The sequence below is a fragment of the Erpetoichthys calabaricus genome, chromosome 17 (genome assembly GCF_900747795.2).
Source record: "Erpetoichthys calabaricus chromosome 17, fErpCal1.3, whole genome shotgun sequence".
NCBI lineage: Eukaryota > Metazoa > Chordata > Cladistia > Polypteriformes > Polypteridae > Erpetoichthys > Erpetoichthys calabaricus.
In genome coordinates this window covers 43252805-43268354 of record NC_041410.2, presented here as the reverse complement: position 1 = coordinate 43268354, position 15550 = coordinate 43252805, and the positions used below count along the sequence as shown (strand labels likewise).

General features: G+C 40.7%; 2 protein-coding genes across 3 annotated transcripts in view; both read right to left on the bottom strand.

The window, feature by feature from the left end:
* The window catches only part of LOC114667240 (EGF-like repeat and discoidin I-like domain-containing protein 3), a 742682-nt gene that overhangs the window by 512151 nt on the left and 214981 nt on the right, over window positions 1-15550 (bottom strand). The window lies entirely within an intron of this gene.
* LOC114667855 (hyaluronan and proteoglycan link protein 3-like) overlaps window positions 1-15550 on the bottom strand; it is a 56229-nt gene that overhangs the window by 19297 nt on the left and 21382 nt on the right. Inside the window, exon 4 of one of the 2 annotated variants that reach the window (XR_007933810.1) lies at window positions 14586-15237. Coding sequence is in view for 1 of the 2 variants with exons in the window: in XM_028823357.2 (XP_028679190.2) it covers window positions 14954-15237 (284 nt within the window). In the remaining variant the exon portion in view is untranslated. Of the gene's footprint in view, window positions 1-13719; window positions 15238-15550 lie in introns of those variants that run through there. The other variant, XM_028823357.2, reaches the window with a different exon arrangement.

The following is a 15550-nucleotide window of genomic DNA, read 5'->3' as shown; positions in this document are numbered from 1 at the left end:
AAATAGCATACAGTATGTGGAATAAAAGTCAAAGGAGATCATGCTCAAGCTTTAGTACACCTGTGAGGCCTGATCTGAGGTATTGTGTACATTTTCTAAAGTTTTGGTCTCCGTGCTTCAAAAAGACATAAAGGTGATAAAAAAAAGTCTAGGGAAGAGCAGCTAGGTTGATTCCTGGACTGCAGAGGATGAGTTATGTGGAAAGATTAAAATAGCTGAGCCTTTTTAGTTTAAGCAAAAGGAGTTTAAGAGGAGACATGATTGAAGTGTTTAAAGTTTTAAGGGAATTTGTACAGTAGATAGAGACTGTTATTTTAAAATGAGTTTAACAAGAGCATGGGGAAACAGTTGGAAACTTGTTAAGGGTAAATTTTTCAAAAACTTTAGGAAGTTTTTCTTTTTCTTCACACAGAGGACCATAGACATATGGAGTAAGTTACCAAGTAGTTTGGTAGACTGTAGGACTTTAGGGACACTCAACATTTGACATGATGCTGTTTTAGAAAAAATCAACGGTTAGGACTGGCAAGCTTTGTTCAGTTGAATGACCTATTCTGATATAGATTAATGGATTAGATGAAAACTCTAAAAGGGATCCTTAAGAGTGAATATTGGTATATACAGTATGTGGGTATGTGATATACAGTGGTCCTAAGTTGCTTTCAGGCTTGCTCCTGTTGATGTTTGGGTTGGTTCAACTTCCACATGCTCCTCTATTGATACAAGACACTTTTAGAGGTTATTCATTAATATATATATAAATATATATATATTACATCTGGAGTTAATTTACATTGCAGCATCTTACTTAGGATCATTCAGTGAGTCAGTCATAGGGAGTGAACCAACTTCACTGTGCTTTACTATCCAATGTTTCAGCCATTAGGCCACCCTGCTTTTTCTTCTACTTCCTATATCAGCAGCAATGAAGATACGGCCCAGACCTGCCTTAAACAGGACACCAATCAGGTGCAGAACAAACTTAGATACAACCATACATTGAAATGAGGGCATACTTCTGAATAGCATGAAGTCACCATAGGAAATCCATGTGACCTCAAAGAGTAAGTGCAAGCTCCACATATAAGTCTCTATACACAAGAATCAAACTGTGATGCTGGCTGTGGTTAGGACGTTTTAATTTGAAAACATTATTAATGATACAAGATATCTGGAGGTTTAAGTAAGCACATGAAAGAATGTAAAAATAGTAAATTAAACTTTTATAAAAACACTTAGGAGAAGTAATCAAAAATAATATAATGTGCATGGAGTTTCAAATTTTTTTTTTTATATACAGATAGAACACGTTTTCATTGGGTGGACCATGTGCCCCTTGGTAGCTGTTTGGCACAAGTTTTTTTTTTTTGGTTCTTTATTTCACCTTATACAATTTCTTGTATTAGGAATTTGTTAGTTTTCACATACCCCTTGGGGTCAGAGTGCAGGGTCAGACACTGTACAGCGCCCCCTGGAGCAATTACAGGTCAAGGGCCCAGCAGAGTAGGATCTCTTTTAGCAGTGACGGGGATTCGAACCGGCAACCTTCTGGATACCAGCACAGATCCTTAGCCTCAGAGCCACCACTCCGTCCTAAAGTTAGGTCTGTTCTCCAGCTATACTCACTTTTCCCTAATTTTAGAACCTGCATCTCCCCTGATTTACAAAAATGTTGCATCCAAACTTTTCACTTACAGTTAAGGAATCATCTGATGGAGCAAGAAGGTTTCACTTAGAGGTTTCAAGCCCCACGAAGATGTTGCAGCATACAGAACAAGAGCACAACGACGATTTAAAGATGGAGACTACTCAATAAATTGGAGCAGGGTGGGGTCAGTCAGATCTCTGACACACGCTAACTCCATCAGCAGAATTATGTGGTTAATCAAAATTAATCCCGTCCATGGTATTTAATAACAAAGCTCCTCAACTTCAATGACTGACAAATTATTCTGAGGGAGGTGAAGAAGACACCTAACTTGTCCCACAAAGGCTTGTAAATGAATTTTTTTCCTGACTTTAGTCCTTTAACAGTTCAGGTCAGGAAGGCTAAGGCTCCATTCATGAAATGTGCACTGGGACTCGGCTTTCAATCTTTCCTGCTTTACTTGACTCACTTCAAGATCTCTCATACGCCGGGACATGTAATCTTTGGCGACCCAAAGTGTGTTTTGGATGCCAGCGACGTCTTTCAAATTACAGGCACTTTTCCCTTTTAATGAGTGCTGTTTGTTTCTTTTTTCTTTGTTAAGTCTCATAAGTTGTATTTTCTCTGCCAACCTTCTAGAGACACAGGACTTGAGACATTTTTCTTTTTAATTGTGCGAACAAAGACCTTGTTACAATTGCCTTGCTTTTTGACTGTACTGTTCTTATATGTTGGAGGTGTCACAGTACTTTTTATTTCTCAGGAATAGGAGTTGCAGGTGGCCTGTTTCTGGGACTGACTTAACCGATGGATTTGCTGCCCAGAATCAGGTGTTACAGAGCTGAAGTATTTAGTGGGTGAATTCTGTGCCTGTGGGGTTTTATCAGTAACTTATCTGCATATGTTTTGATGGCGTTCAGCAAACAGTCATGGCAGGAGGGGTGGAGGGCGGTTTTCAAGAGACGTGTTTGTGAAGGAAGTCCTGTGATGATTTGATGTTGCTTGTGTTTCTGGTGGGGCGAGGTCACGCAGAGGCAGGAATACTCTAGCACTTATTGTATTAATTTACTTCACCTACATCGCTTAATTTTTCTTCTTTACTGTGTTTTGGCTAATCATTCTCTTGCCTTTTGGAATGTCTGAGGACTTGAGCATGTTGGTGCCTTTGATGACTTATGGCAAAAGAGAGTGGATATGGCATTTACCGTATATACTCACGTATAAGTCTTGAAACCCAAAAAATCAATCATAAAATCAGACCCTGACTTATACGCCCGTTCAAATTGTGACAATTTTTTTTTTAACATCTTCTTGCCTCCTCCAATCTCGCATCAGTTTCTCAGACAAATCGAATTTTGTTGCAGCAGCACAGTTACCAATTTCGCTACTTCAACGAAGTTTAATTTAAAACCAGCTTCATATTTTCTTCTGATCGAACACTCCATCGTAGATAAGGGATGCTCTTACAATAAAGGTGTATGAGGTTGTGAGATAAAAAACACAAAACAGTGCGAATGTTGCTTCGGAATAGTTAGGGTATTACCATGTGGTCATGTAGGCAAAATATTGAGAGAGAGAGGTTAGGAACATGTGCTGATACAGTGCATTGCCGTGCCCACATAGAAAAAAAGGCAGTGAGCTCCGTGGTTACTCTTCCAGGTGAGCATTAGCATATCATAATCTCTTGGACCAATACTGTGAGTTTTCCGCATTTGACTTATACAACCGACATTATAAAATACCAAAATTTATACAGTAAAATCAAGTCCCGACTTATCCACGGGATAACTTATCCACGAGTATATACGGTATTCAGGAATCCAAGCAATTAACCAATGATGTGTCCAGATTTTCCAACAAACAATACTTTGTGGCAGTCTCTGCATCAGCCAGCACTAAAAAGCATGGTATGGTTATTCTCCTCTGGCACAACTTGCAGCTAAGTTTACTCTGGACAGGTTTGGATGATGAAAGCAGATTCTACTGTGTGCTGACTGAATTGGATGATAAGAAGAGAGCCCAGTGTTGCATTTACGCATCGACACCATACAAGCCCACATTCTTTAGGCAGATAACGAGAGATTTTGAATTTTAAGGATTTTGATGTAATTGTTGGTATGGATGCAAATGCCTTTATAAATCCTCTGCTAGACAAATGCCAGTGCTTGTTTCTAAACACAAACCACAGTCAGCTCCTTGCTGTGCAAATTTGTCTCAGATTTGAACTTAGTTGATTTTTTTTTGGTTGCTAAATGCCAATGCTAAAGATTTTTCATTTTTCATTCTTTTTCTGTCTTCAGATAGAATCAGTCCTTTTGGCAAACAGGGTCCCTATATCCTCTGCATTACATTTTCACCCCTTTAATAAATTTTCTGGCTTACTCTCTCCAAAATTTAAGCCAGTATCATCTTTATATGCAAGCTACCAGACCTGTAACTTTACTGTCAGTTCGGCAATGTGACCTCCTTTTTTCTGCTCCCATCTCATAGGATGTTCTTAACAATATTTCAACATCCTCCAAAATCCACAATTACCAGCATACAAAATTTAAATTTGTACACTATCTGTACCTCACTCCTCGGAAACTTTATTCTGTGTCACCTGTGTCCTTTAAATGCCACTGGCACTTTGCTCAATATGCTTTGGGACTGCTCTCCAGTTTCTGCATTTTGGACAAATGTTTCCAACTGTTCATATAATAGTTTTATGTTAATATTCTCCTTTTGCTTCACATATTTCTTCTTCTGGACCACTCTTATCTTACTTTGACCTACCTTGAATTCTATCCAGCAAAGATTATTCTGTCTGGGTGCCATCTCTGCTAAGCTCATTTCAGCTTCTTGCTGGAAATCTACTGACTCACTTTTTACAGACTCTTCAATATTACTCTTAGTTTAATCTAAACCTACTTGAAATTTCAGGATCATTGGATCAGCAGGCTCCAGTAAATTGGTGGATTTAATCATTAGGGGAATTGAAGCACAGGTTTACTCCAGAGACAGAGAGTCTCGCACAGTGTGTTGCCTTCCGGGTACACAGGTGGGAGAACTCCCTGGAAGGATGGATAGGCTCTTGACCTGGGCAGGGGTGGATCCAGTTGCCATTGTCCTTGTTGGAATAAATGACATACATACTGTAAGAGTAGTCTGTCAGTTCTGTGATCCAAATTCAAAGAGTTAGGTGCCAGGCTGAGGAGTAGAACTGACAAGGTAGTTTTTTCTGAAGATTTGCAGATATGGAAATAGTGAGGGTATTAGAAATAAACTTTATCCTTTAGGTTTAAAAGTCAAGGCGAAGGTAAAGAATTTAGGGGTTACTAGGACTGCATTTTTCACTTAATGAATATAGCAAAAGTTAGACCTCTTATAACTTTACAAAATGCTGAAAAATGAGTGCATATTTTTGTTTTTAGTTATCTAGGTTACTGTAATGCACTCCTAACAGGACTACCCAAGAAAGACATCAATTGGTTGCAATTAGTGAAGAATGCAGCACCTAGAATCTTAACTAGAAAAAGAAAATCTGAACAGATATCACAAGTCTTAGCGTTGTTACATTGGTTACCTGTGTGATTCAGAATTGATTTTAATATACTATCATTGGTGTATAAAGCCTTAAATAATCTTGCTCTGTCCTGGATTTTGGAATGCCTGTCCACCTACACCCCAGTCGTAACCTTAGATCTTCTAATGGAGGCATGCTTTTAATTCCAAGAGCCTAGCTAATACTGTGGAACATTTTAAATAACTACTAAAATTAATTTTCATTTGTCTTTTTCATAGCTACATTTCAACTGTACTTCTAATAGACTATATGGGCATAGAATTATTATATTCTTCCGGGATCTGCAAATTTTTCTTTGTTGTCTTTTCTGGTTTCCTCACGTTGGCGATTTGCGTCACTACGACCTAATCAAGGCACCCTGCAGCCACCTGTGATGATGGCATGAAGGCGGGTGCCCCAGCTTTTCACAAGACCAACTTCATCAGATTGTCTTGTATGAAGCCTGGAAACAAACAGGAATGAACGACGAACATTAATAATAAGCAGAATACCCAGTGGGCTGGGTAATGTTTTGGCCTCACCCTGCAGATTTTGTTTTTTTTCTCCAGCCTAACTGATTTTTAAAATTATTTATTTATTTTTATTTTTACTGTTTTTTCTGTGATCCTGGCCACTGACCTTATCAACGGAATCATCTTTAGAGACTTCCATCGTGACATTGCATATAAGTACACTGTTCAACTTCGTATTTATCTGTTTTTTTAAGATCGCATAGATTTATTTTTTTCTTTGTTACTTATTCTTTAATATTACTGCCTAATTTTATTTGTTTTTCTTTTCTTGTAATTTTATTTTTGACTTCTTGTAAAGCACTTTGAGTTACTTTGTTTGTATGAAAATGTACTATATAAATAAATGTTGTTGTTATCCCCTACAGTCCTGGAATAAGCCTATTCACTGTTCTCTGGACATTGTCTAGTATTGTATTGTCTTTTTTGTAGCCTGGAGACCAAAACTATACACAGTACTTTAGGTGAGGCCTCACCAGTGCATAATAAAGCTTGAGTATAACCCCCTTTGACTTGTACTCTACACATTGAGTTACAGTATATAACCTAACATTGTGTTAGCCTTAAAGGCTTCTGAGTACTCTCTGGGAGTTGATACGGATGACCCTACTACAACTCCTATCCTTCACTTAATATGTATTTTCAATATTCAGACTTCACATTGTGTATTCAGGTCTAACATTTTTACTTCCTATGTATAATAGTTTGCGTTTGCTTATATTAAAATTTCATCTGCCATAAATCTGCCCAAGCCTGTATGCTGTCCAAGTCCCTCTATAATGATTCAACAGATTGCCAATTCACTTAGCTTGGTATCATCTGCAAACTTAACCAGCTTGCTAGTTATATTCCTATCCAAATCATTCATATGTATTAAAAATAGCAGCAGCCCTAACACTGACCCCTGTGGGACAGTGCTCTTCACATCATCCACGGGTTCTTCGCACCATAACCTTTCACTTCCTGTGTTGTAGCTAATTCTGTACACATCTACAAATTACACACTGAACTCCTACCTCTTTAAGTCTGATGCCCAACCTCTCATGTTGAAACTTAACTTTCTGAAAGTCTATATAAATAATTTAATATGCTCCACTTTGATCAAATCCTTTAATTGCTACCTCATAGAATTCTAGTAGGTTGGTAAAACATAACCCCCCTCTTCTGAACCCATACTGACTTCTCAGTAAAATTTACTTGTGATGCACGTTAAGCTTACTGGCCTATAGTTGGTTGGATCTGCCCAGTATCCCCATTTATATAATGGGATAATAGTTGCCTTTTTCAAGTCCTTTGGAATTTCCCCAGTGCACAGTTACTTCCTAAAAATACGCATAGAGGGTAAATACTATCTGGTCCTCGTGATTTGTTTGATTTCAGCATATTTAATCTGAGCAGCACTTCTTCCTCTACAATTTCCAAATTCATCAGTACCTCCTTAGCAGTCCCTTTTACCGCTGGGAGGTTATCCACTTTCTCATATGAAAAGAACTCAGAAAAATGTGATTTTAGAACATATGCTATTTTACAGACAGCATTTTTTAATTCCCCTTTACTATTCCTGATGCACTTCACCTCCTCCTTGACTGTTCTTTTACTATTAAAATACTGGAAGCATCTCTTTCACATTATCTGCTATATTCCTCTGTAAATGCCTTTTAGTCTCCCTAATATCCTTCTTAATGGTTGCCCTGATGTTCTCATGTGCCCAACGATTCACATTGCAGTAATTAGTCTTATATGCCTTATAAAGCTGTTGTTTTTTTCCTTTGCAGCTTCTTTTTCAATTCTTTAATAACCCAGTGTGGAGTTTTTAAACATTTCCTATTGATTCCAAATTTAGCTATGTACCTGTCCTGCTTCATATGTAAAACATTTTTAAACCTGTCCACTGATCCTCAACTGTCTCCCCACTTTAAAGCTTATCCCATTCCTTAAACGTTAACACTTTCTGCTCAAAGTTAACCAAAGTTAACTAGTAGTGGATATTCAGTAAGCAAGTTTTTCTAGATTGAACAAACTTTTTAGCAGGCGGGAAAGTAGAGCAGTTAAGAGAGCAACACAGTAAGGATTTATTAATACAAAAGAATGGTGCGAGTGCACAGCTTTTAAGTAAGAAATAAGAGGAGCAAAAAGTTACGAGAACAGACAGAAAAGTAAAGTTTAACCTCACAGAAAGAAAAAATATCAGGCTAAAGGGGTCAGAAGGTGTTAAATAACTGTAGCAGTTCATTAATCTGATTTATTTGGCTTACATTTTCTTAGTTTAACCATTTAACTGTTGTGTTTTAAAGGAGCTATTTTTTCCAGTGCCGAATGGAGGGCAGAATTATAGTGATCAATAATGTAGATAGAATCAGGGAAGATAGAAAATTATCTGAAATGTAAGGTTTCTGAATGAAATTTTATGTCTACATGAAATTTCTAAAGGGTGTTTGGTGTTATTGCACCTAAATTATATACCCAAAAATAAACAGCTATTACTCATTTATTGTATAAAAGGAGGCGCAAATGGCTGAAGGGTAGTGAGAACAATACATCAGATTTTTAAAAGAAAGTTTTTGTATGATTAAAAAACAAAAAAGGCAGGTCGATTATACTGTGATCAAGTAAATAGCTGAAACTTTTTTTTCTCTCTCTTATGGTCACAAAACAGTGCCACGAGCGGCATGATACAGTGACATTTGATTGGGAATGGGGGATCTCACGTGAAAGTTCAAGAAGTACAAGTACAGCATAACAATTACTCACTGGTACACTTGAGTTGAAATTGAAACATTACTGCTTAGAAAACTAACATGTAGCAGACATGACGCCTGAACTGTGAAACCACGTGCTGTGATGCTTCAAAGTCATACCAAGCAGTGCTTACAAATTAAGTGTAGCTTCGAATCCTTCATCAAACATCATTCTCAAAAGTCAAAACTTTCTTCAGAATTTGACTCAAGTTTTGTGTATAATGGAGAATAACAGTGCGTAAAGATGAAAGGTTAAGAAGGCATTACAGTTGATGCTATTTAGGCACAATTGTGACATATAGTACAAATGACCAATCATGGGCAGCTATACATCATTAGAATATTCTGAACCTCAGCTATCCAATAGTAATGAGCCTTTCACTGCAAGTGGCTCGATATAGGAGGCATATTTGATACAAACTAACTCAGATGTGACATCTTTAAATCTCATATTTTACTAATGAAAGAGAGCAGACAAAATGGAAAAGTAAGATTTACTTAAAAGAAGACACCTTTGGATATGTTAAAACACCATTATTGCTTTTGATTGATTTGTGAGTTTACTGCATTGTACATGAAAAACTTTGAAATATGGTGATTTTCCGCCAGCAGGACATCTTGTGCATAAGTGTGCAAGAGTAGGAATAGGCACTGAGATAGTGAAAAACCCTTCTTTGTGGTCAGATAGGCCCAAATCAGTGCTGTGAACGTTGCATACAGATAATCCAGATGTACAGACCAGGTTTAATATGGGCCACCAATGTGGGTAGGAAAATAAACATGTTACACCAAGTCAAAAAGGATAGGAATTTATTTGTCAGCTTACATGAAGGATCAACAATGTGAATATTAAAGCCACTGTGCCAGACGGCTGGGGACCCTACCCAGCCAGGAAGCCTGGCAGGTCCACGCTAGGGATGATACCTCCCCTGGGCCATGAGAGGGCAACCGCCCGGGTCTGCTTGGGGGCCACTGGAACGGAGCTGGGAAGCTCATCCCTATGGGAGGGCGTGACCACTGCCAGGGGGCGTCTGCACGGTTACGGAACCCTGGATGGCAGCACTTCTGCCACACCAGGAAGTGCTGCCGGAAGAAATCCCAGGGGCACCTGGGTGCTCTCCTGACACTTCCGTCACACCAGGGAGTGTCATCAGATGAAGCACCTGGAGCCCATCCGGGTCATTATAAAAGGAGTCGCCTCCCTCCAGTAGACGAGCCAGAGTTGGGAGGAAGGAGATGGAGCTTGTGAGGAGGGGAGATCAAAGAGAGAGAAAGAAAGAGAGAAAGAGACAAGACAAGACTGTTGGTGATAAGGCATTGTGGTGCTTAAAGTAATAAAGGAGTGTGCTTTTGGACATTCTGGTGTCTGTCTGTCTGTGTCCAGGGGCTGGGTTTCCGCAATGGCGCCCAACATGGGGCCCTCAACCTGCTAAAAGGTGGGGACCCCGTTTTAAAAATAATTTTGTGGAGGCAGCCGCACAGCAGACGAAGGCGCACACTCATTGCGGCACGCATACCTGGGCAAACAGCTCGATAAGACACTCACCGAGGTCCACGCCTAACAGACAGTCAGCTTGATGGGGAAGAAGAAAGAAAAATGCACCCTGAAGGTAGTGGCGCCTGTGCCAAGTGTCGTCTTTGCGGATGCTGCTGCAGCACACTCAGGAAGACGGGATCCGGGAGGTAAGTCTCGCACATAATGGCAATACACCTGGCGGGGCTTACCCTGCTGTCCCCTGGTCTTGCTTTATAGACGGGGACTGCCCGAATCCACCTCTGTGGCCAAAGCATGCCGGTCCATGGAGTGATGGCGAGAAGACAGCGGAAGAAGAGGAGGAGTCGCTACTGACTGCAGAAGGGTGGCAGGGCGGAAACCACCCGGAAGACTCTTCCTCGATCGACTCCTCTCATAGGGTGGAGGGAGCGCTGGAGGACCGGATGTTCCTCCCAGAGACAGGCACAGGATTGGACGGGGTGTGTTGTGTACCCACCAGTGAGTGGTCGAGGGGGGGACTAATGAACGTCCATCCTGGGATGGACAAAGACCCAACGGGGCGTGCACAGGAGCTCCACGGCTCACAGCCAGACAGGAGGACCGAACAAACTGTAAACCACCGGCTGATGTTTTGGTTTTGCTGGCAGCTGTACAGGAGCTGGAGGAAGCCCTTCGGCCCATGCAGTCGCTTTTTCTGGTCCTGCGCTTAATGCGAGAGGTGATCGATGGGTTGGAGAAGAAAAAACGGAGACTTCCCTGACAATCATAAAGGAGTGGGGGGGAAAGTACAATGTGGAATTCTCCAGCCAGAGTGTTGCTGCGGTACAGGTGAGTACTACCGGTACTGTAAAGGAAAGGGGAAGCCCCATCAAAGGGAGCTGAGACAGGGGTGACCGGACTCAAATAGCGGGGTGTCCTACAGTAGACTGGGGGACGAGTACCGAGCAAGCAGTGGGAGAAGAGACAGGGAGGAGGTGCCGGCTTGTATGTGTCAGCACCCAGACCGCCCCGCTCCAAGAAGCTGCAGCGTTCGTAACTCGATCGAGAGGAGTGCAAACAGCACGGGGTCCCCCTTTGTCCCATAAGGGGATCCAGGCTGTTGCAGCACCCCAGAATAACGGGAGGCCCCGGAGTAAGAAGGGGGGTCTCCCAACAGAAGGAAATGGGAGCCAGAGAGCTCACGTATGGTGAGAGAGCTATGTCCACGGAGATGGAGAGCAGCCCCAAACCTGGCTGAGGAGACACAGGCATGGGCATTTTCGTCCTGTTTTCAGGTCCGGAGGGCACCGGAAAGGCAGGGGATCCATCGATGTTACAATTGCAAGGGGCCGGTCATCTGTGGAGACGTCCGTATGCTGTGACGGAAGACACCAGTAGGCAGCGTCGGGACGACGTCTCCACGCCTTATATGTCTTATTTTGCAGGACTGGACCGTGGATGATGGTATGTTGGCACCCTACCATGGGAAACACTTGTATGGGCTTCAGCTGGTGATGGGGCAGTGTGCCAGACGGCTGGGGACCCTACCCAGCCAGGATGCCTGGACAGTCCACGAGAGGAATGATACCTCCCCTGGGCCACGAGAGGGCAGCCACCTGGGTCTGCTTGGGGGCCACTGGAACGGAGCTGGGAAGCTAATCTCTATGGGAGGACGTGGCCACCGCCAGGGGGCATCCGGATGGTTATGGAACCCTGGATGGCAGCATTTCTGTCACACCAGGAAGTGCTGCCGGAAGAAATCCCAGGGGCACCTGGAGTGCTTCCGGGTGGTCTCCTAACACTTCTGCCACACCAGGAAGTGTCGTCAGACGGAGCACCTAGAGCCGATCCGGGTCATTATAAAAGGGGCTGCCTCCCTCCAGTAGACGAGCCAGAGTTGGGAGGAAGGAGGCGGAGCTTGTGAGGAGGGGAGTGGAGATCAAAGAGAGAGAGAGAAAGAAAGAAAGAAAGAGAGAAGGAGACAAGACTGTTGGTGATAAGGCATTGTGGTGCTTAAAGTAATAAAGGAGTGTGCTTTTAGACATTCTGGTGTCTGTCTGTCTGTGTCCGGGGGCTGGTTTTCCACACCACCTACAAAAATAACTCTCTGGGAAAGTGAACTTAAATGAGTTAGAAATTCAGTCAGATCAGATTAAAAGATCTATTGTATTTTGGAGGAGACTAGAGAACAATAAGTAAGATAAGACCAGATTTTGTTACACAGACTTTTGAGGACAATGAACATTCAATTGGGATTCTTGTCATGTTTAGCTCAGATCTTGCAATTACTGTATAGTGAACTCCCCATCTTGTCTTAAGCTGTAAGCCACTGTAAAATAAACATGACTAGATGGAGTTGCCGCGATTAGAGATACAAACTCATTTGGTGTTTGCCAAGTTTCTATTAAACATAATATATGAAGGTAGCAGTCTGCAAGGAAGTCTGACAGTACAGTTTTTTGCCATTGACAGACCTTGTGTTAAACAAGGCAATGTTAGCAACTGAGAGTTCCTTGTGCACAGATCCAAATCCAGATTTTACTTCAACAGAGTACAAATTTAGCTCATTGTTACACTTATTCCAAAAACCCTGAGTAGGGCAGCGTATTTCAAAATTAGTATTGCTGGTGAACTTCACAGTCACGGCCTGGCAATGGTGTTATTCTGATTCATGGTGTAAGAGTCATTTGTTAGTTAGGTTATGTTAAATTGATACAAGTATTTTCCTAGTTATGTTAAAATGTGTGTTTATATGTTATTATATACAGTAGTTAATGGAAGGTTCTATTATAATTTCAGCAAGCTACCTTGAAAATGAAATATCCTAATAAAATCTTGTTATTCTGACTAGAGATTAGTTCAGTGTATGATGTGCTTTGCAGTTAGTAAGGCATGTTGGGCAAACAGTTTCAAACTGTACTGAACATAATGAAATGAAGCCTATATAACCGTAGAAAAGCAACATAGCTTTTAATTATAGAATGTAACTGAGGCTTAACATGAGAAAACTAGATATTGTTTCAATACAATCAAACAGAAACTTTTTCCCTTTTTTATGCCTTTTATTCTGAGCATGTAGTAACTTCCATCCATCCATTTTCCAACCTGCTGAATCCGAACACAGGGTCACGGGGGTCTGCTGGAGCCAATCCCAGGGCACAAGGCAGGAACCAATCCCGGGCAGGGTGCCAACCCACCACAGGACACACACAAACACACACACACACCAAGCACACACCAGGGACAATTTAGAATCGCCAATCCACCTAACCTGCATGTCTTTGGACTGTGGGAGGAAACCGGAGTGCCCGGAGGAAACCCAGGCAGACACGGGGAGAACATGCAAACTCTACGCAGGGAGGACCTGGGAAGCGAACCTGGGTTTCCAAACTGCAAGGCAGCAGTCTACCAACTGCGCCATCGTGATGTAGGAACCTTTTCCTGAATTTCTGCAATTTGTTAATTTTTTGAATCAGCAGTAATCTTTTTAAAAAACAGACTTTATCGGACTGTGAAATTTCTATTGTTACATGATTGACTCATGCTGGGTCCTACCTTGCCAACTCAGTAGCTTTATGATTTGGGGAACTTGGCAATGACACTGCTATACATGGTGTACATATTTTGGATGCTGAACAATACCAATGTCTCTTAGGACAGTCCAGTCCAACCGTGAGCTAAGGACAAATTTAATATGCAACAGTTTATCACGTATTTCAACATAGTGGAAAGCAATTGTAAAACTGAAAAGAAAGCAGATTTGGGGAAAAAATCAATTACACATGTTGTTTAAATATATTTTTATTAGTAATTTTTACATTATTTAAAAAAAAATATAAAAATGTAAAAAAGTATACTGCACTTATCACAATAAATCATAAAAAACAAAATATATATTTTTTAAAACTATCTGTAATAATTTTGGTTTGAAACCCTTCAATAGCATGTTGCTGTTGTAACAATGACTGTTACAACGGCCCAGGCCAAGGCACAGACATGTTACAGTATATTATCTCACCAGTCACTTATGTGTGGCTAGGTATTATAGTACAAAACATTTCTTAGTATTTTAAATATATAATGCAGCTTTACTTTAATTCAGCAATTGACATGTAATTTAGGATTCATTTGTTTATAGACAGTCATTTTTGACATATCAGTGAGCTGAATTCCCCTTTAGTACATTTCCAACAGATTCATTAAACAGTCACAAGACAGTTTTGGTTTGCCATCATTATTGGCCTCGGTTTAAACCACATTAAGACACCTTCTTAGTCTTTTCCATTACAGGGACATCTACACCTTCTGTTCTACATGTTTTCTGGATAAAATAATATTTACCCTAATAAAAGAACTCATTGCTGCTAAAGAAGGAGCAGTGGTCACAAAAGATAAGTACTGTAGGAGGACAGTTCTTTTGTTATTTGTTTAAATAAATCTTTTTTCAGAAACTGTGTGGCACAAAATCTAGAAGAGCTGCAAGGTGGGTTTAGTCAACCAGCACAATTACAAACCCATACAACTCACAGAAGCTGCATATTTAAATTAAAAATTAAATATTTTAAAATAAACCACAGTAATAAAGAGAATACTTCTGTTAGGAATCTAATCAATCTTGCTACACCACACTGGAAGCAGTTGTCCAAGTCACAGTTCATCAAGAGCAAAATATCATCTTTTTAGATCTCCTTCTTCATCCAGTGAAACTAAAGATCAGCGCTAAGCAGCTTACATTGTAATCTGCTCAACTCAACTTTCACTTAAAGCTGAACTTTTCAGGGAGACATAGAGGGAGCAAGAGAGGAAGAGTACCTGAAAAGGCTCAATATATTGTAGAGGACCAAAGAAAAAAATAAGTGAAATGGAGGAGAGAGGTCACAGCTTAATAGGAAGAAGACTAAAGACCAGAACACTGGAGGAAAAACATAGAAATTATCATTAAGTAAAACAAGTCTAATGACAAATAAAGAGAAACACAATATTTAAAAAGTTAGATTCTTCAAGTTTTATAAATTAGTTTTAAGTCATTTTATAGCAATACACGCCATGTTTCTGATTTTTGTCAGGGAAGCCAAAAGTCCTTACACCTGGTTCTAGAGGGCCACAATTTGCTCTTGGGAAGACAATGGGATAACGCAAGCTGCCGTCACCCAGCCATCCAGCATCACAGCGGTCCAGGCTATGAAATTTCCAGGCTGCATACAGCTGGCCCACCTTGGCGATATGTGCTCCTTCCTGCTCACAAGCCATCTTAGCTTCAGTGAAATTAAGCTTCTGAGGATGATGCAGGTAGTAAACATTTCCTAGGATGGGAAAACAAGTGCAAGAGGTGAAGCTCAAAATATCAAAAACATTGTGAATTAACCAAGAAAAAATAAAATAACACATGAAAAGCAAGCTGAAAAATAATATTAGAAGAATGCCCTAAACCAGGGGTCTCCAACCTTTTACCCCGAGAGCTACTTATACAAAATGAAAATGGCCGAGAGCTCCTCATGTTTTCTAACATTTATTCTCATAGCTTATTTCGACCCAAACAAACTGAGTAAGCTTGTTTTGCCTGAACATTTACAAAATGTTGCTGTCCACAACTCACATTTTGCATTAAAACCATCA